The sequence below is a fragment of the Chinchilla lanigera genome, unplaced genomic scaffold, assembly GCF_000276665.1.
Source record: "Chinchilla lanigera isolate Chin_1 unplaced genomic scaffold, ChiLan1.0 scaffold00001, whole genome shotgun sequence".
Taxonomy (NCBI): Eukaryota; Metazoa; Chordata; class Mammalia; order Rodentia; family Chinchillidae; genus Chinchilla; species Chinchilla lanigera.
Window position 1 is genome coordinate 41,153,521 of NW_004955402.1, and position 22,442 is coordinate 41,175,962.

Consider the following 22,442-nt stretch of genomic DNA (forward strand, 5'->3'; position numbering starts at 1 on the left):
ATTGTGACATCCTTATTAGATACACTAGCAATTTAACAGTGATCTACAGGCTGTTGAAATTATTCTTTCACATCACTAGCTAGTTAATTAGACAGACACTGGCAACTGGATTTGGCTAGATGAACCTAGCAGCTTTGACTCATGCATGAACTTGTAAAAGGTAAGCCAGCGACCTAGATGGTGGCTGTTTCCACCTGGAGCTATTTATGTGCTTCAGGGATCAACTGTCTCATTTTGCACATTTGATATTCACAGTAAGTGTGCTTGTCATTCCCATAGACCTTTGACAAGGTCAGAACCCTTTCTCTCTGGCAAATAGTAGCATGCTTTAAGAAAGACTAAGGTTACAAAATATTCTTATCTAGCCATACCAAGTCCAAAGAACATATCCATCTGCTCCTTTTAAATTATCTTTGCTATGTAACCCAAATGAAACTGTCTTTCCCACCCCTCTGGTTCAATCCAGGGAGCACTGATCTACATCCCCATCCTTTTTTTTTTTCCATTTTGGGAGAGGATCTTGCTAAGTTGCCTAGGCTGGCCTGTAATTTACCATGCTCCTCCCTTAGCCTTCCAAGTAGCTGGATGATAGGCGTGTGTCACTATGCCTGACTATATTCTTATTTTATAGGTATAATTACTAGTCTTACACAAATTCATATAGCATTAATGCTTGACAGTTATTGTTAGAAATGAATGTACAAGGTTTTATCAACTCAACTTTCTTTTTTCTTTTCATCTATTTTCTGCTGCTCCAAGTTTTCTAATTTTCCCATATTTAAAATGAATTAATGAAATATGCATTCAGATCATATGTTTAATTACCTAATCAAACATAGCAGAAAATTATGGGTTGACATATATCTGTTTAAAAATGTAAATAAAGCATATATAGCCAAAAATGTGTTTAAGCACCAGATTTTTGTACAAGTAAATTCTATTTTTTTGTGTGGTTGTTTTATTTTTTATTTTTTTGAGACAGGGTCTCACTATGTAGTTCAGACCAGCCTTGAACTCACTGTGTAGCCCAGGCTGGCCTTGAACTCATGGTATTTCTTGTGCCTTGGCTTCCCGAGTGCTGGGGTCACGGGCATGAGGTATGATACCCAGCTTATTTTTGTGTTATTTGTACTTAAGACTAATTTTAACATTATTCTTACATTCTTATGCTTTTATTTTCATTTTATTTTGTTTTCTTTCTTTCTGGGGTACCACTGTAATTTGGACCATATCTCCCCATACTTAGGCTGCTTTACTAATTACCCTCTTAATATATTCTTGTTTTGTTTTGTTTGTCACTGAGGATGAACCCAGGGACTCTGGCATTCCAGACAAGTGCTCTACCATTGAGCTGTATCCCCAGCCCTTTGTATTTCTTTTATTTTAAGATAGAATCTACTAAGGTGCCTAGGCTGGCCTCAAACCTGAAGTCCTCAACCTCTTAAGCAGCTTGGATTATAGGCATGCCCTGTCATGCCTGGCTCTGCCTATGCTTTCTTTTTCTCCTTTAAAATATTAGTATATGTTTGCAATAAATACTACTTACGTTCATTTCAGAGAATTGGTGTATGCGTCTAACATGTCTTGAGCATTTTGATATCTTTACCCACTTCTCCATTTTCTCCCTCCTCCCCCTTGATATTTTCCCCTTCCACCTTTCATCCTGTCCTCTGTTGGGAAATTAATTTTAGAGAATAAAAAACAAGCATTTTGGTTCAAGCTACTGTTTTAATGAATAAACCTGAGCAATGTTAGTTCATAAAGCCCTCAAGACAATATTAGTTCATAATTCCCTCTGGTTTAAAAAGTCTATTGGATTTTAAAGAAATTTTGAAAATAAGAATGAAGTTTGTCTATCCATCCCTGCATTTCTACATATGTGTCTATGTAGTTACCATGTCCATTATGTTTTATGGCTTTATATAGATGCAGATTTCAATCTAAAATCTCTTCCTTTTGTGTAATACTTAATTTTTCTGGTTGGCCTACAGGCAATGAATATTCTCAACTTTTGCGTGTCTGAAAAAATTTCTTATTTCACTTTCATTTACAGAATATTTTCTGTGGATATAGAATCTTAGGTCCGCAGTTTTGCTTTTTTCTTTCAGTTCCTCGTTCCTTATTTTCATTGTTTCCAGATAATTTGCTTTCATATTTATATGGCTTTTTATGTAACATGTCTGTTTTCTCTAGCTACTTTAAAATGTTTTTATTATTGGTTTGAGCAGTGATTCTAAATTTTCTTCATATTGCTTGTGCTTGGGATTTTTTTGGGGGTCCTTATACTTCATAGATAATGTTGGTGTATAGTGTTCATCAGCTTTGGAAAACTTATGGCTGAATTTTTATTTAAATATATTTTCTCTCCTACATTTTCTTTTCTTTCTTTGGAGAATTCAGTTATATGTCTATGATTCATCTGATGTTCCACAGCTCACTGATCTTTTCATTTAAGTTTTTTGTTTCAATTTATATAGTTCATATTGCTAGAAATTTACTGATACTGTATCTTCTTCTACAATGTCTGATCTGCCCTGATTCATGTCTACTGCATTTTTTGACTCAAATATTACAGTTTTAATTTCTGAAAGTTTGATTTTGGCTTTTTAATACATCCTATCTTTCTGTTTAAAGATTTTGGACATCAGGGTACAATTTTAATAACTTTTAATGTTGTTTCTTTACTATTTTAATGATTTTGTTAGTTCTCAGTTGGTTTTCATTGATTTGATTCTTGCTGTCATTGTAGGTCACATTTTTCTCCTATTTTGCATATTTAATAATTTTTATTAGGTATGAACTATTGCTAATTTTATTTTCTTGGATAGTTTTGTATTCCTGTAGGTCCTTTTGAGCTTTGTGGGGCAGAATTTGATCCTTTGGACCTTGCCTTTAAAACTTGTTAGGCAAGATTGTAACAGTGCTAGTTCTGGGCTAATTATTATCCAGTATTCTGCCAAATGTGGAAGAGATTTCTATGCAGGTCCATACACTAGTTGCCTTGGTATCCCTGGACTGACAGCTCTTTCTTTCCAACTTGGGAATCTGTTAGGGTCTACCTGGCTTCCTGCGTGTTCTGTGATGTGAGCACTCTCAGGTGGTGAGGTGGAGCTATCAGGGCACTGACCTTGTTTGTTTTCCATTTTTGAGGGTCACTGTCCTTAATTGCTTAGTGGCTGTTGTTTAGAAAACTATTGTTTTGTATATTGTCTTCTTTTTCCAAGGTTGTTTCAGGAAGAAGGGTAAATTCAACCTCATATTACTGTATCTTGACTGAAGCCAGAAGTTCTTTCGCTTATTTGAATTTTAAAAATCTTTAAAGATTCATGCAGAATGTACTCTTTCCATGTTTTAAAAAATTTTTATTTTTAATGAGTTTCACTTGGGAATTAATGTTTTTTCTCTTGATCCTTTTTATTATTTTCTTTGGGCTTATGCTGCTTACTCTTTTATGTCCAATTGTTTTGTATCACATTTGTGGTATGTGTGTGTGTGTGTGTGTGTGTGTGTGTGTGTGTGTGTGTGTATTTTTCCTCTCAAAGTCAACTAACATTGATATATTGCTACCATACAACTTTCAGAGCCGATGCAAATTTCTTTAGTTGCTAACTAAAGTCTTTTTTTTCTACAAAAGGACCTAGACTGGAATTGTGTGTAGTATTTAGTTTTATGACTTTTTCAATCTAAAATAATTCCTTTTACTTTAGAGTCTAAAACTTTGAAATATTACTGGCTCATTTTTTTTTGTAAACTATTACTCAGTTTGAGGTTGAGTGATGTTTTCTTATAATTATTTTCAGATTATATCCGTCAACAACTCACAGACATTTTTCTCATTGCGTCCTATCAAATAACATGATTTTTAATGGTTTCATCAGAGTGTTTGCTAGGTCACTCAAGGTAGTGTTTTCTTGACTTTTCACTGGAAATTTGTTCATTGTTTACTTTTGTAATAGCAATCATTTTGGGGGTTAGAGACTTTGAAACCATGTTTGTATCTGTTCTTCCAATTTTTATTTATTTTGTCAGTATGGATTGATACTTGTTATGGTTTATGTCTGTGTGGCCCCCCAAAGCCTCATGCAGCCATGGGGCAGGCTTTTAGAGTTTGATTATGGGCGTGAGAGCTGCACCCGCCCTGGGGTGGATAGTTTGCATATGTAAGGGAGAGGAAAAGAGTGCTGGAGGCCATTCCTCCCCCATTCTGCCCTGCTGTGTGGTTGTTGCTTTGCTGTGTTCTGCACCAGGAGCTGTAGCCTTCTGCCATGTGCCAGTCTGCCTTGTAATCTGCCAAGTATGGACTGAAACCTCCACAAACTGTAAGCGAAATAAACCTTTCCTTCCTTCATTTTGGGCGTCAGGTATTTTGTCCCAGCAACGAGAGAAAAGTAACCAAAACAGAATTTGGTACCAGAGGAGTGGGGTCATTTCTTTGACTATATCTGACCATGTGGTTCAAGAGCCTTTAGAAATGGCTTGTGGGGAGTGTTTGGAAAGTTTTGGAGATGTCGCGTGAAAGAGAAGTACTAAAACACCTTCGGCTGTTCTGTTTGGGAGATTCTAGTCAGAGCTCAGAAGACCAGAAAGCTGATAGAAATCTTGCCGGTAAAGAAAAGGTTCAGGTTTCTGCTGGGAAGAAGGACTAGATTGGTTGTTGGACTCCAGATGATGTGTGTTATGGCTTGGCAGAAAGTTTGTCTGCATTTTGCTCATGTCCAGAGACTTTGCCTAAGACTGAGATTAAGGGCAGCAGCAGACTGATTAATCTGGCAAAAGAAATATCAAGGCAGTCAAACGTTGGGGCATTTGCATGGCTATTGTTGGGGGATGGGGATTTAGCTCAGAGGCACAGTGCCCGCCTGGCAAGTGCAAGGTTGTGAATTCGGTTCCTGGTACTAGAAAAAGTAACCAAGACAATACTTAATATAATAGATCATAATCATAAACTCCTAATTTGATGTTCTGGTTTCCTTTCAAGGGTCAGTGGGAGAGGAAAAAAAAAAAAGGGTCAGTGGGATTCCCTTCAAGCTGGACATGGTCTTTGATTGATTGTTTTTGAGCACTGCCTTATTTTCTAGCATATGATATCTTTTCATATGATTATTCCTCATTTTTATTTCTTTCTTAGTTCATGTACTTTAAATATTATTCTGTTGACTTTTTAGACTTCTCTGTTTAAGGCTGTTAACTATGTCTCCATTCATTCAGCAAATAGCTACTGATTCCCACCTCTGTGCCAGACATTGTCCCCAGTGTTCCAGGCATACAGCGGTGAACAAAGCAGCCAAGACGTGAGCTGTTCTTGTATAGTTTACAACTTTAGGTGAGGAGAGGCAAGTCAGACACTTTAAATACGTGCTATCTTAGCTGGCAGTTAGCGTTAGGGAGCGGGTAGCGCAGAAAGGGAAAAACTGAGGCAGAAACAAACAAATGAAAATAGGGAATGACTCATTGGAAATGTAACAGAGTGAAGGCCTAAAAGGAAATGGTGGAGTCCACATTACCTGGGGGAAGAAATTTGTGCCCTTAGAGAAAAAATGCATACGTTAGGTAAATGCAAAGGAAAGATGCTGTGAGGTAGTGATAAGTACTAGTTATTTTCACAAACATAAGGTAAATATTTTGGTGGTTAGAGAAGGAAGAAATTTGTAGAGCGGGCTGGGGGATATTGCTCAGTGGTTACCCAGCATACGTAAGGCCCTAGGTTCAACACCCAGGACAAAAACGAAAACAAAACAGAACAAAAGAAAAAGAAAAAGTGAAATTTGCCAAGTGAATAGAGAAATAGTAACATTTTCCTGTTTTGTGGTTTCCTAGATAAAAAGACGCTTCAAGTAATAATTCAGGCAGAAAAAGGAGGATATTTTAGTAAGGTTTTTTGTGTAATATTGACGCATTGCTTCGGTGATGAGCAGTTCATCAAATTTGATGTTTGTAATAGTGTAATGGTGTGGGAGCAGTCAGGGAAACCCTCCTGGGAAATACGGAGAGAGTGGAACAGCCTGAAGGAAGTTGTTGAAATCTTAGCTCTGCATTTGACTTTATTGAGAAGTTGTGTTAGGGGTCTTAAGGGAGAGGAATGATTGAGGTAATCTACATGGAAGATTATTAGAGAAAGGACGTACTGTACAAGAAGGTGTTTTCGGGAGGCACTGATAAAACATAAAAAATTTTATGCTAGTTTACTTAAAAAACTATTTAAAATTTTATAGCACTGTATAATATTTGTGCATATCCTTGCCTCCCAGGTGCCCTGGATCGCTGTGTGATGGGGATAACTGCAGTGGAGATACTGAACGCTTGTGATGAAGCAGTTCCCGCTGCAGTTGATTCACTGAGTCACCCCGCAGTCAATCTCAAACAAGCCATGACAAGGCGTAGCCTTGCTGCCCTTAAAAATATGGCCCACCATAAGCTACAAACCCTTGCAACCAACCTCTTGGCTTCGGAGGCATCTGACAAGGTAAGTTTTGTATATAGGTTCATGAAGTACTGTAGGCCCCGCATACCTTCATTTAGTAACATTACTTCGGTACATCTTAGAGAAAAAGTTTTGGGAGTTAATACTAATGAAAAAAAGTGATCTTTTTTTTTAAATTTACATTTATCTAGCCTATTTTTGTAGTATCTTAAATATTTGGTATTTTGAAAAAGTAAATTCTTTTTATTATTCAAATATTTTAAAATTATTTCTTCTGAATTAAGTGACTTCTGTTTTGGAAATCAGAGCAAATATTTTTTATATTATCTTTGTTTTACTTTCTGTTGAAAGACTGAACACTAGTTAGTATTACCCAAAGGGGAAAAATGGGTTACAATTAAGGGATCTATAATCATGATACATCATTTGTTCTAAAATTGTTTTGACTTTTAGTGAGGCTAGGCATTTGAAGAATTTAAGAAAATATTTGAGAATAAGTATATAGAGTTACAGAAGTACTAGAATTTTTTTTAAGTGTGTGTGAGACCTTAGCTCAATTATATTTTCTTGACATAGTGAAGGCATAAGTTACTCCTTCACTTAGCAGAAGATTGTCCAATGGAAGAAAATCATTTCATTAATTGTTACTCATCTTTAGTTTTGTAGCAGCTAGCCACTATTTGGTTTGTGCTATTTGTAGTCTATGGTATTATTAGACCTAGTCTATTTCTGGTGATGGGTAATAAAAGCTAGAGACAGTCCTAGTGTATGTCATTTGAATCATGCTTTAAAATTCTGATTCCATCTATGTGTTCATTAGGGTTATTTATGGATAGTACAAATACATTTATTATAATTTTCTTGATTTTTGATTGTTAATGGTTAAGCATAAGAATAAATGGTGAAGGATTTGAAAGGCTCATCTCCAAACTTGGCAATTAGCATGAATTAGTACCGATGACTCATGAGACACTAATACTGTAGGCTGTTCCACTGTCGCACATCCTCCAGTATTGGCAGTAATATCATTCTTTGATCACGTTTTTTTCCCCCAAGATACAGATGTTTTGTTGGTTCTGTTGTATATTTTATAAATTGGAACTGTGAAATCCTGGTGTTCTTCCTCCATGTTTTTAGTCCTGTGTTTTAAAATTTGAGGAGAAATCACAGTTTAAACACATTTATCATGCCATAATTTATTTTGGGGAATCTCATAGCTGTGTCTAGGAATTCAGAGTTCATAGCACATTGTCCGATATGCTGTATGATTTTAATTTTGAGCAAATGTATAAACAGTGTATTCAAGAGCATGCATGTTTTGTAATTCCCAACTATTTTGTCTTAATGGTAACCTCCAGAAATACAGAGTTAGCAAAAAGAAAAATAAGAAGTACAGTAACATTTATGAATGGGTTTTGTAAGTGGTCATGGTCCATTATGTGATTTTTACAATCTTGTTTGTCCCTGTTTTAATAGCACATTTTATAGTGCAATTAGTGATAAAAGCACCAGATATCAGAGACACTACATTTATGCACTGTAAAATATATTGCTCGTGAACCTCTTCAGTCTTGTAGCTGTGGTAATTGTTGCCTGGCCTACAAGGAAAACAATTATAGAAAGAGGGGGAAGGCTTAGGAAGCTGAGGCTGCAGGAGGATAATCACTTTATGAAAAATGTATGTTGGCTGGACCATTAGGGATTTCTCTAACTATTTTTTCACGTTGAGTTTGAGGCTCCCTCTGAAGGGAATATTTAAAGAGCTATCCTCTGGATGGCTTTGTAACCTCAGGAGAAATAAATCCACGCAAAGTTAAAAAACAAAACAAAACAAAAAAATCATCACTAAGCCCTGCTAGTGGTATAAGACTTACTGTTGGGATCTTCTATATTATTTTCACATGGGTCTTTCAGTGGAAATAAAGTCTCAGGATACCCCATCCAAAGTGTCCTGTTCTTGTCTTATTATAATAACGTTAGCACTCAGGTCTAGTATAATCAAGAAAACAAGAATTTTTTTTATACTCAAGAAAACAAAATATTATTCTTGATTATATTAATTAGAATGAGTATACAAAACTTTATGACCAAAGATGTAGAATTTACTGTGCTGTTTTTTTCACTCTTACTTAGAGGACTAAGAGGTTATTAAGAAGTGAAACCATTCTTTATCCCTACATGGCATTTTTGCAAGGTTGTGTTTGAACTTTTTTTTCTCTTATTTTCCCTGATATTATAACATATTCTTATGTAATTCTCTCTACTGTAATCCACTTTTTTGGACAGCAAGGATTATGACTTATTTATCTCTGTATTTTCTACATGATATCTAGTAGAGGCTGTGCAATAAATATTTGTTGGGTTGGGTGAAGTGTAAGAAAATGCTGATAGTGTTTCCTTCCGCTTCTTGCCCATGTCTTCTCCTTTCCCTCATAATTGATTTTCTTGAGGCCCTCCTTTACAGTCTCTTTCCCTATTCATAAACCTTGATGTATTATTATTTTTCTGTTCATAAACCTGTAGGTGGGGAACGTTCATTCATAACCTTTGCCCTGTATTCCGTTTCGCATTCTCCTCTTTGGTTTTGGTGCGCGGTCTCATCCACACGTGACTCATTCCCTTTCCTCGCCAGCTCTGTGTTGTCAGTGTTCGAACACATTCTGTGGTTATTTCAGCTTTATCCTCTCCTTTACTCCAGTTCCTTTTGGCTTCAGACCATGGACGCTTAATTGTACCGTGACTGACATTTTGGAATGGATAATTTTTTTTAAAGTACTCTGTTCTGTATTTTAGGACATTGCGCAGATTTTCTTACTACTTCTGTACGCCAGTGACACCTCCTTCTCCCTAGTTGTGACAATCACATGTCTTTGGACAGCACCACATTTCCCCTGGGAGACAAAATCGCCTCTCATTTTAAAATCAGTGCTCTGGAGGGGGAAAAAGGTTAAAAGAGCAGGAATCCTTTCTACAACATCATGTCCCTCCCTACCTTTATTTCATTAATCTCTTTCCTCTTTGGGATATCTTCAACCCTTAATATTTGTGCTCACTGTGGCAGAATTAGCTTTTACATTGTCTTTGTGCTCACATACTCCTATTCATATCTTTCCTAAGACACTTTTCTTATTGCATGGAGAATTAAACAAATTTTTATTTACCCTACTAGATTTCCAGCTTCCTGAGGGCAGAAATTGAGTGTTTCTTTTTAAAAACTTTTATTGCTTAATGTAGTATAACAACATTACTTTGTAGTGTAACTACATGTACAGTTACATACAACATGATATAACAGGGGAACATGGTAAGTACCTGAGAAATTTAGTGTGCAGTTAGTGCAGTCGTAGACATTAGAATCATATTATGGAAGAACTTGACTGAAAATTGAGGATTTAGTTGAATGGTAATGATGCATTGTTGGATAGTTTTGAAAGGAGATATTTGTTTGTTTGAGAACTATTTTGTGATGTCTAACATCTGTGGGGCACGTACAGAGGTTGATATGGGAAATTAATTGTGAGGCTACTGGAAAGACGTATATAGTGAGAGGTAATGGGGAATGGAAATAGAACTTTGGAGTGGAAATGCAGAAGAGGAGCCTGGCTTGTAAGCTATCATTTAAGCTGAATAAATAAGCCTGTGCAAGTGGGCAGTGGATTTGACATTCACGATTAAGGGAGAATGGCAGCGCTCATAACAAGAATGTGTAAGCCATGGAAAAGGCTTTGAGGATGATTATAATAAGAGACATTTGCCTCTTCTCGGTAGAAATAGGAGTTAAGGTGTTGGGGAGGGGGCAAAAATGCCTTTGAGAAAGAAGTGACATGCTGCTGAAGTAAACCAGGGTTGTTTTTTTTTGTTTTTTTTTTCCCCTTAACAAATGTTGTAGTAAAAGAGTCTGAATGAGACTGTACCCCACATTTGGGGTCGCTGCTGTCATCATCATTTTCCAGATGCACTAGCTTCCTTAATTTCACTGCAAATAGGTTAGTTATTATTCTCCCTTATTTCTAGATGATGAATCTGAAAGCATTTGGATAGAACAAGAATTGGTAAATTCTTTCTATCAGGGGCTGGATAGTATTTCAAGCTTTGTGGCCTGTCTCTGTCACAGTGACTTAGCTGCAGTATAGTATAAAAGCAGCTAAAGACAATATATGCACAAATGAATAAGGTTGGCTTCCATTAAAACTATTTACAAAGGAGGTGGCAGGCTGGATTTGGCTTCATGGCCATAGTTTGTTGACCCCTGCATTAGAAGGTAGTATTATTAACTTTACAGCTGTGGTTATAGTTCTCACATGAAATGGGCTTTGCTTCATTTTTAGAAAGCAGTTGAAAGGCATTATTAAGAGTCTGTGTTCTGGGGGCAGGCATGTCTGTGTTCAAATTACATTTGTGTAACTTGCTGGCTCTGGGTGACCTTGGCCAAGTAACCTCTATGGACTCTGGTCTCTTTTAAAACAAAATCCAAACTTCTCACAGTGGCCTGTGAAATTCTATGTTTGGATATGTGCCTTGTTCCTTTTATTTCATTCCTTTATCTTTGGTTAGCCTAGTTTTAGCCAGTGGGCTCTTTTTTTTAAGTGGGTATTTATTGAGTGGATTAATGAATGAAAAAATGAGTAATTTGATATTGTGCCTTTTAACTATTGTTAATACATTACAGAATCTTGGAATAGAATTACAAGATAAATATTTAAAGTTATCTCTAGGTTATCTGTTAAGTCAAATCTTCAGATGATCTTATATCATTGAAGGACAGAGTAAGGAAAGAGAAGATATTTAAAGATGAAATGCTTCCTTCCACAGTAGGAAAATGAAGATGAAACAGTGGGAGACAGAAAGAAAAATTATAAAAACAGACTCTAGATTACATTGATACTTGAAAACAACTTTGTGAAGGAAGGTAGAGGCTAGCAGTTGCTAAGAAAACTGAAATAACATTAAGAATTGGGGAATAAAAGAGAATGTTTAGGTATGATATTTAGGAAACTCATTGGTGATCATTAAGAGAACTGTTTTGAGTAGAGTTAGTTGGGTTCAAAATCAGTGTGTAATGAGCAGGGAATGAGTATGAGTTGACGCAGAGGTAGAGATTATGGAACTGATTTGCTTTTTTTGAACAAAACAAAGGGAGCAGCTTCAGGGGATGCATGGTTAACAGCAGGGTTTGTATTTTGATTAGTTTGCTGAACATTTGTGTTTGTGGAAAAGATAATTGGTAGAACAGTGTAGGAGGATTTGGTGTTGAGAATAGAGCTGGAGAGTTCACTCTTTCTGGAAATTGTTTCCTTGTAGTTGCTAATAATGAAAGAGAGGGAGGCAAATATACTAAGTATTTCCAGTGGAAAACGGTAAAAGTAGGTTGTGGTACCTGTTAAAAGGAAGGAAGCAGTTATAATCTCTTTAAGGGCATCTTCTTTTTAATCCCCACAGAAACTGGCAAAAGTAGTATACTGGACTGGGAGCTAGGAAATTTGTAAAATAAAAGCTGATCCACTGGTCGATTATACCTTGTGGCATTTCAGGAAGTGTGTAAATGAATATGTTAAGAAGATGGTCTGAATATAATGAGTGACATTTTTGACAAGTTTTACTCATGAAGCATTTGCCGCAGATGCTGGGTTCTGGGAGCAAATCTTGGCCCAAAGGGGTTTAATCAGTGGAACTAGAAAATTCTTACTGCTATGATATTCATTTCTTAGTCTTAATGTGTATGATTTTCTGTTCAGCACCTTTACATCTTGGGCATTGTTGTACCAATCAGAATCATCCTATTTATATGGAAAGATGACAAGATTGAAGAAATTGGAAAATGACTAGAATCATTTCTGTTTCACCTTACATCTCTTTTCCTGTTGTCTAATTAGTCAAAAGCCTGAAAAAAAAATGAATGGGCAATATTTACAAAGGTCAGTAGCTTTGTATTCTGTGTAACTAGGTGAGAGAATGGAATTTAGAAGTGAAATGTAACCTACTAAGAACATACTCTGTATTTTTTGCTTGTACAGTTCCCTCTGTAAGGAAAAATTTGTACTGATTGAATTGACTTTATGATTCATTTTGAAAAGGGCACTGTAAGGTACAGACAGGGACAAGCCAAATGACATTGTGTGTAGGATACCAGGTCTTGTCTTGTGAACTATTTTAGACCTTAGAAGAATTTTTATGATATGAATGACCTTTGAAGAATCAATTAAACTTGCTTAGCATTCTACTCGTAAATTTTAATATCTAATGCAAATATGAATATGTTGATTATATATTTATTTTGCATTTAGAAATATATATAAATTCTGTTTTGGTTATTCCAGATAATTAGTAGAGCAAAATTTTATATTATACTAATCATTGTCTACTCTTTAATGAATAAAGTTAAGGAGCCTTAATTTAGCTGTCCGGTGTTAGGGAAACAAAAGAGTAAATATCTACAACTGTAAGAGGAGACATAAATAAAGAAAACATTTGTCACTTTCCATTCTATGAGAAATAGATATATTAGAAATAATAGTCTAATAATAATCACAATGTTCAAATGTGCAGCATATTTATTAGGTTGGGTATAGAGATATTTTAAAATTTTCTCCATTGCCCTGCAAGACTTTCCAAAGCTCTGCTGTTTTCTGTGTTCCCCATGTGGTCCTACTGCTTGCTTGATCTCCATTTTGATTTATTCAACGAACTTTAAAATCAATATTTGGTTGTTAGTGATTTAAATATGAGGTACTTTGGTATTTTTTTTTGTTTTTATCCTTGGAGTTTCCAGAACTTTTTGTATCTGTGGGTTTGTGTCTTTCACTAGATTGAGCTCTTAATTAATTAATTTCATTAAAATTGGATCATAATGATCTCCTTTAGAACTTTTCATTCTCATTATTTTGTACTGCTTATGGTCTACAAACCATGGTTTACAGGTAAATAGGCACTTGAGCTAAGAATGCTTTTTATGTAGGGTTTAAAAAAACCAATGTGTGACAGAAACCTTGTATAACTTTCAAAACCTAAAATATTTACTGCTTGTCCCTTGAGAGAGTTTACTAACACTTTCTCTGTCCTAATAAGTGTCTCCAGTATTTGTCTCATATAAATCTTAATAATTATATGTATTATCTGAACCCTCCCTCTGAAAATGAATCCAAAATGAAATTATTTACTCTATGTCGTTCTAAAAGCAGTCTGCTCTTTGCCTCTGTGATCTAATTTGTAATCATTTTCTCTGACAAGACCTTATATTGATCTCAGTTGACTCTCCCTGCCCCCACAATTGTAGCACCTACTCTAAATTCTTTATGACAATAGAAGTCCACTTTCATAGGATTTATACATGTAGGTGTGAGTGCATGTGCTCTTTTATGTATAAATATGTGTGCAGTAGGTGTGTATATTTGGGATGCATACTCTGAAATTCTCTAACTTAGTTTAACCAACCATTAACTTTTTTTCTAGTTTGAAAGATGAATTTTAGAATAAGGTCCAAACTACTCTATTAAACAGTAAAACTAAACTCTTAAAGCTAAATATTTAACTCATACTTAGTAATTTTTTTGGTGATTCTAGGGTTTTTGGTTCTGTTTCCTTTTTAATCTTTTAATTAATCATGACTGTATTTATTGTAGTGATTGCATAGCACCACCAAATAATGACTTATCAAAGAGGAATGGCCTTCCTGAAACTTGATATCTAGGTTCTATACCTTCTTGTCCCTATGCTTACTACATACTAGGTGTTCAATGGACTTATGAATGGAATTCATAGTTCATATTAAATATAATTCACTGTATTCTGAGCTGAGGAAAAGTGATCTTGTTGTATTATGGTTTTAAATTCAGATCAGGCTTTTTTTCCTTACAAATGCATTGTTAACCAAAACACTATACTCACAAGAAATTTGGATTGTTAAGGATTGTATCTGAGGTACAGCAAAGAAAAAATTTCTTTTACCATCTCACATACTAAATCAAAGACTGCTTAGAAAATAGGAACACTAGGTTATATTAAATTCTGACCTTTTCAGCAGCCAGATCTTTCTAACCCTAGTGTGTGGTACTTTCTTTAACTCTTATTTGGGAGCTTGAAGGTATTGTGAAGTAATTTGATAGGAATACAAATACTCGTGACTACATATTAATATTTTAATACTTTAAGAAGTAATTTCTTCTCTTTTAATGTGTTGAAAATCTCTTTATTAGGTTATATAAAAGGTTTTAAAACTTCTTGACTTTTATAGTCTCTGTTAGAAAGTAATTGATTCAGTCTAGTTCAGTAAACATTTATTGACTACTAGGCACTGTGTTGGGCCCTGGAGAGCCAAATGAGTAAGACTTGATATTTGCTCTCAGCAAATACGAACAGATATATACAAGGCACTACAGTGAGTAGGATGATAAAAGCAGAACATGCTACAGAAACTGCTGCAAACCTGAGGTGATCAGAACTGGCTTCATGGAGGAGGGATATTACAGGATAAATAGACTGTTGTGAGGTGATGGATGGAGATGAGCTGTACTGTATTCTGGAAGAAGTGGATAGCATAAGCAAAGCAGGGCAGTGAGAATACTTTGTGCAGATACTGTTGCTGGAGAATCAGCTCAGAGACAGTCAGTGGTGGGAAATGGGACGAGTCCATATTGTACCCTGGGAAAGTCCTGAAACTATTTTTTACCTCAGTGGCTTTCACATTTAAAAAGAAAATAAATAAATCACCAAAGTCTTTCCTTCCAAAGGAATTTTGTATGAAAATCAGTATATAAAACTGGTAAAAAACATAGAGAGGAGAGTTTGAATTACAGAATTGTTTATAAATTGTATTCCATGGGATCTAATGATTGAGTAGGTAATGCAGGTGGTAAGGACAGCTGATGCATGGGTTTTCTGACTGGGTGATGGAACAGAAAGTATCTCTTCCAAGTGACAGCGAATGACAAGAGAGGGCTATATGGGGAATCATGATGAGTTTCTTAGTTTATGATGATATGAGATTCTTATGCAGTACCTATGTGTGGATGTTTGTCAGGGAGTGGAAAGATATTGAACTTGATGGGGGAATGTGGTGATGGGACACACAGATTTAGGAGTCTCCAACATACAACCATAGAAGTGGATAAAATCATTCAGAGATAGATTGTCAGAGATACCAACTTTTTTTTTTACAGAATGTAAAGATTTTTAATAATATTTTAAAACATAATTTATCCTTCATTTTAAAGCTCTACCATATTGATATTTGAGGATGAAATTTCCAGCAACTACAGCATAGTGTTGGGTAGAGCAGGCTGCTGCAGAGGAACCTGTCCTGTTGGTGTCAGCAGTCCTTAGACATGCAGTTACTTGCCCCAATTTATGAAGATGCAAATCCACACAGCAGGGGTTTATGGAATCTGTTTCTCTTATAATAAAATACAGAAATTATAACATGACATAGTTACAAATTAAGATGATTTTAAAGTATACAAAATACAACAATTTAGGCCATGTGGTTATATGAATAATGTTCCTAAGAGAGTTTAAATATTAAATACTCAACTTCTGTCAAATACTTTGAAGCACAGTACTATATTTATTTATTTATTTATTTATTTTTTTCCCCGGTACTGGGAATCGAACTTACGACGTTGCACTTGCCAGGCAGGTGCTGTGCCACTGAGCTAAACCCCAGCCCCCATCACAGAACTATATTTAAAAAACATGTGGCTTTTAATTTCTGATGTTCATTCCTGAAAGAAGGCAAAACACAACAATAACCTATCTCTGAAATGGAAATTCCATTAAATGCTAATTTCTAAAACACAAGATCAATCTAGAAACACTTTTTAAAATTCAGTAAGTTGTCTTTTTTAATCAGTATGCTGAGGATACAATTTAAAAAACAATCTGAAGTGATTTTTCCAACATCTGTTCACCATCTAACTTTTGCTGCCTCATAAAAATATACCCATGGTTCCATTTTCAGTTCCATAATTTTCTTCCTTACTAGCTTAAAATATCTAACCAGATAGGAATATTTTTTCTCTCTGCATTTCCATATATGAAAAACTTTAACTCATTCTCATAATGAACCACCACTAACAATAGCATTCTCTTTTGCTTGGGGTTAAAGTAAACTTGAACACCAAGTGTGGTGGTGCATTCCTGTAACCTCAGTACTCAGGAGGCTAAGACGGAAGGAGTGCTGTGAGTTCAAGGCTAACCAGGGCGATATAGTGAGCTTAAGACCAGTCTGAATTGTAGAGTGAGACCCTGGCTCAAAAAAAAAAAAAAAAAAAAAAAGTAAATCTGAACAGCTCAAAAGATTTTCATGAAATTATGAACGTGCCAGCCAGAGCTGAGAATAAGTACACTTCCTTCAAACAATTTACCAAATGAATACAGTAACTAGACAGAGAAAGAGACTGTCATTCTAAGAATGAGGTACTGTTTTTTCCTTTCTGACTTGCCTTGGCACAAGGGAGATAAGGAGCCAGGTCATCCCAGGAGAACCTTGTAGATGCCCATGGGTCTTATACTGAGCTAGAAATTGGAACTACCTGCTTTCTGCCCATGTAAGCCTCATCAGTATTTCGATCATCTCCTAGACAGAAGAACTTGTGTATACCAGTATCTGAGGTACCACCAGCAAAATCTCCACAAAACAGGCCAATGGGAGAGTCAGATGCTTTGGGCTTGATCATAAGGGTAACAAATTCTTTGCCCACTTCAGAGTTTCCCGTCTCATTTGCCAATCCCAGCCCTATCTTCACATTGTATTTTAGTACTTAAAGCATGTTTAGAAAGCCACTGCTGAGCAGTAAGTTAGAACTGGGACAATGTGAGATGGACTATGCCCAGTTCTTCTGCGGAAAGGTAGCAGCCATGCACCATCAGTGTCTTATCTGTCAGAAGGTTGTTTTTATCGTAGACATCTGTGTAGTTCTTGTGACTGGGGTACAAGTTTTTCACTGCTGCAGCTTCATGCGGAGTTTCACTTACATGGCTCTGAATGTGCAACTCACAGGCCTTAGTGATGCTGCCGAGTTCACCCATCCAAGCCTCACAGCAGGAAAGGAGAAACATGGCGTCTTTATGGGCTTCACTATGGAATACTTCTTTTCAGGCTTTTCTAACACAAATCTTTGTTTCCCTGACTGATTCCTCAGTGGTCTCCTTGTATTCTGGAACACTATTACTCAAATCCAGGCATACTTTGCCAACAAATTCCCATTGCCCAAATTTATCTGTAATTTGTGCAAGAAGCAGGGAGATATGTCTGTGTGAATTGTTCCAAAGGAGCAAGCTATGGTGGTTCCATTTTTTTTTTTTTTTTTTTTTGGAGACAGTGTCTTGCTATGTAGCCCAGGCTGGCCTTGAACTCACAGTGATCCTCCTGTGTCAGGCCTCCTGAAGGCTGGAATTACAGGTGTGCGCCACCATGCCAGGCAGATGTTCCATTCTTTAATGTTCTAGCAGCTGTGGTGTAGACTTCCTCAGCAAACTGCATGAGCTGGAATTTATATGCTATAGGAAATGTGTCGTTCTTCAGGTACTCCAAAAGTGGCAGGTCTACATTGCTTCCAGCAAAGGCCTTCTGAGGGGCATGGATGTTTGTATCTACCAGACCAGGTATGAGGAACTCAGGGTGGCTCAGTTCTGTCACTTCACATAATTTGAAGCCGCATTTGGAACAAGTTTTTCTCAATGAGCTGCTTCTTCTGAAAACACTATTTTGCCACTGTTGCTCATGTCAAAGAGATGATCTCGAAGCACCTCCATGAGGGAGGTCCAGGGGGAGTGGACAAAAGTCCCAAAGAAGATGTGAACCAGGGGTGGCATCCAGGCAGCACCCATGCCACTGTGGGGCACGGGCTCCAGAGAGTGCATGGTGAGATGCTCTGGGCCCTGCACAGTAAGCAGCTGTGGAGGACACTGGCTTGGCCTCATCCTGTGAGAGATGCCAACTTTTTAAGGGAGGAGGAAGAGGAAACATTTCAGAGAAGTGTGGCATCGGACATTTGAGAAGAGCCAGAATGTCCTGACCTGCAAACAGGGAATCCAGAGTCGCAAGAGGGGTGGAGTATTACTAGTGTCAAGTGCAGTAGCTGTTGATCCTTAGAAGGATGAAAATCTGTTTGTCAGTGAAGTTATTAGTATTGTTTTTCAGGACTGTTTTCCCAGAATGTTGGGGACAGACTGTGATTGTGGAAGACTAAGGAAGAGTGGGAATAGACACAGTAAGTGTAGAATACTTTTGAAATGTTTGTATGTGAAGCGGAAGAAAGAGAAAGAGCAGTTAAAGGGGATGTAATTTCCAGGCTAGTTGTGAATGTAGACCAAGGATGAAGAGCCAGTAAAGACAGGAAAGGTGAAGAATAGGATGGGGAAGGACTGAAAATTGATGAAGCCAGGTTCACCAGGGTATGAGAGAATGAAAAGTCAAAGGCAGAGGCAAGGCAGTTGGCTTTGTTGTGGAGGAGCAAAACCTGAAACTGAAGGGAAAGAAGACAGGCTTGATATCTGAATGGATGTGTTTCTGGGGGCAGCGGGTGGGAACTGAGGAGGGAATATTCCTAAAACCTTCATATTCCTCCCACAAGCTGGAGAAAGGAGCACCAGAGTAGGGGACTTGAGAATGGCAGAGGTGGGGGAGTGCGTGGGAGTTAAGGAGAAGCAAAGGATTGACCGTGAATTTGGGTAGTTGTAACAGACGGTAGTAAGGTGGAGAAGAAGGTGTACGTGAGCATATAGAAGGTATATTTTATTACTGTTCTAGAATTGCACTTTTGGCACTCTGAAGTAAAGGGAGCAAAGGGAAGCTGTGAAAGGGTCATTGGTGTGAAAAGCATGGGGTCAAAGCTGAGGAAGGGAGGAAGGAAGGGAAGGAGGGGAGTGACGGTCCTTGAGCATATGGCGAATCCAGTGATGGAATGCCCCTACGATTCTGGCTTCTAAATTGTGCTGCACATTGAAATTACTTGGCGATCTTTAAAAAATGAGTGTAGCCTGGCCTCTATTCACAGGCTTCCCGGTTTAATTGGTATGGGTTGTGCTTGTGCATTTGGGAATTTTAAAAGGTTCCCTTGCGATTCCATTGTGTAGTAGTTTGTGAGGCTGTGCTCTAAGAGGGTGAATTGCTGGTGTGGGAGATCCGATCTGGTACTGTAGAAGGTTGTGGTCAGGGCACAGATATTAACATTTCAGGTTTTCCAGGTGAGGACTGACTGCTCCGCATGTGTGGCTGTGGGAATGACTGGCTGAAGTAGAGTGAAGTTGACTGCAGTTGAGACAGTGAGGCAGCTGTGAGGGGTGCAAAAGACCCATAAGCCTGTTCTCCCCACCTTTTCTGCTTTGTACTGGGTTAAGAATCTTGTGATTAAAAGTGCAGCATGCTATCAGGCTAATTTGGCAACAGGGATTTAATATATGCTTTAATACTATACCGGGGATTTGGAAATAATAGTTTAAAATATTGCTCATGCAAATAATACAGCCCAAGAAAACTAAATGATGAGACTGACAAGAACTTACAGTTTAAAGGTGAGAATAACAACAGCTGAAAGGCAAAATCTTCCATGCACTGATACCAAAACACCCCACCTATGGAATATCTATGTTCATGGGCAATACAACCTTTGTACCATCACTCTACATTTTATATAGTATGACATCTAATGGGAACACTTAAAATCTCTAGAAAACTGTAGTTTCATGCAAGTTTGCAATTATAAGTAGTAAACTACAAAAAGAGTACCTCTAGCAAAATTAACAGATGTAAAATTAGTATTTCACTTTATTCCTAGATAATTTTGTGGTTAATATTGTGTCATTGGTTCTTCTATTTTGCATCTTTTACATTTTGTAAGGAGGCCTCTGTCCACCACGAGCTATAGATCATATATTGAAAGTCAGGGGCTGGGGATTTAGCTCAGCGGCAGCAAGGTCGTGAGTTTGGTTCCCGGTACCGGAGAAAAACCAAAAAAAAAAAAAGAAAGTCAGTGACCCGTGGGGATGGTGAAAATTTTAGAATTATAGATGGCCAGGAAGACTTTAGGTCAGTGGCAGTGATGTTGAAGTTTTAAAATTTTTTCCTATGTGGAACTCATACAGTGTTTATATGACAGTACTTCAGACCCTAAAATGAACGTTGGGTGGGAATATATTAGTCACTGCAGTTTATTGTAATGTCTAAGCAGAGGAAGCAGGATTGGTTTGTAGTGGTTGTGGTTAGAATTAAGTATACTGCACTCTGTAGAGTAGAATAGGCATACCCAAAGAGCTTTCCATTAATGTCTCCACTCACTTTTCTCTTCTTATTTTGTTTAAAAATACCCATTTTTCTTAGTTGTATTCACATCTCAGTCACGATCACACTTAGCAGCAATCACGCTCGGTGAAAGTGATGTCTCTGGCAAGTGGTTAGATGGAAATGAAGAGACAAGAAAAAGGGGAAGGCAGAAGGAAGAGACTTGTCAGCATCAGTCAAGGTTTTAGTTTTTATAGTGTGAAAAACCTGGTTCTCCAGTCACCTTCACATATCATTCAGTGAACATAGCCTTGCTTTTTGTGTGTCTCAGATGCCCTGCTTCGTTCCTCCCCTGCCTAACTCTTCCTCATCTCATGAGCCACTGGCCCTGCAAAGGCTCCCTGAACTTCTTAACTGATAGAGCCAAGCCAGGTAGAGTCGGTGAATCTTTCTCCCCACCTCTAGCACTTGGTGCATGCATCCCATCAAAGTACTAACCAAGCCTGACCCTCCTTAGCTTCCAAGATCAGATAAACTGGTGTGTTCAGGGTGGTATGGCTGCAGACTTGGTTTATGTTTTTATTCTAGTACTTCTTCTACTGCACAAGTATATGTAAGCATACAGACATACATGTTTCTCTATTTCTCTATATCAGGTTTCTCAACCTTAGCACTGTTGACATTTTGAACTAGAAAATTGGATGTGGGGACAGTCTTACGCCCTGTAGAATTTTTAGTAGCACCCCTCAATGCTATTAGCTATTAGCGCTCCCCTCCCAATTATAACTAACTGGAAGATGCCTTCAGACATTGCCAAATGTCTGTTGGGGAAGGGGTAGGATTCCCTGTGTCTGAGAACTACTGCCCTACATCATAGTAGGTGCTCCTCAAAGGACCATGAAGTTAGGTAGGATGACATGTTTGAAAACATGATCACAATAAATGTTCAGTACCTACTGGCTTAATACTCTTTTTTTTTTTGGTTTTTCTCCGGTACCGGGAACCGAACTCATGACCTTGCGCTTGCCAGGCAGGCGCTTTTGCCGCTGAGCTCCATATTGGCTGATTTCTTGATAATTGCCATTCTTTCTGGAGGGAAATAAAATCTCAGTGTTCTTTTAATTTGCATGTTTTGAATGACTAGTGATGTAGAATATTTTTTCTTATATTAATTTGTTTTTTATACTTCTTTATCTGAGAAGTATGTATTCATCTCAGATGCCCAGTTTTGGTTTGGGTCTTTAAATTTAGGGGTCTGACCTTTTTCGAGTTCTTTATATATTCTAGATATTAGTCTTTTTCTGAGGAACAACTGACTAAATTTTTTTCCTACTCTATGAGCTGTCTTTTCAATCTTTGGTGATTTCTTTTGCTGTACAAAATCTTTGTAATAAGATGAGACTCCAGTTGTTGATTTTTTGTAGTATTTCCCATGTGATCTAGGCTTTGTTCATGAAGTCTCTGCCTACACCTATGTCTTTAAAAGTTCTGCCTATTTTCTCTTCCAGCAGATTTAGTGTTTCTATTCTAGTATTAAGATCTTTGATCCATTTTTATTTTAGTTTAGTGCATGATGATAGAAATTGTGGAGAAGGGCATTCCTTAGTTACTGTTTTGTGTGTTGCCTGAGGTCTGACCAAGCCATGATTGTTGGGTTCTGGAGGAAGTCTAGCATAAGCATTGTAAGCTTCAGGATCAATACTAGATACTTTGCAGAGATATGCATGAAGGAAGATAACAGGATGGCTTTCTGGTCAGTCGCATTCCTATGATAATTGAGTTGTATTGTCTTTGCTAAAACAGTTG

General features: G+C 37.2%; 1 protein-coding gene and 1 pseudogene across 2 annotated transcripts in view; one reads left to right on the plus strand and one right to left on the minus strand.

Moving 5' to 3' along the window:
- Wdr7 (WD repeat domain 7) overlaps positions 1–22,442 on the plus strand; it is a 365,823-nt gene that overhangs the window by 81,626 nt on the left and 261,755 nt on the right. For both annotated transcript variants that reach the window (XM_013510978.1, XM_013510979.1), the window contains exon 14: positions 6,249–6,463. In XM_013510978.1, coding sequence (XP_013366432.1) covers positions 6,249–6,463 — 215 coding nt within the window. The remainder of the gene's footprint in view (positions 1–6,248; positions 6,464–22,442) is intronic.
- On the minus strand, positions 16,658–18,244 carry LOC102004023 (annotated as a pseudogene).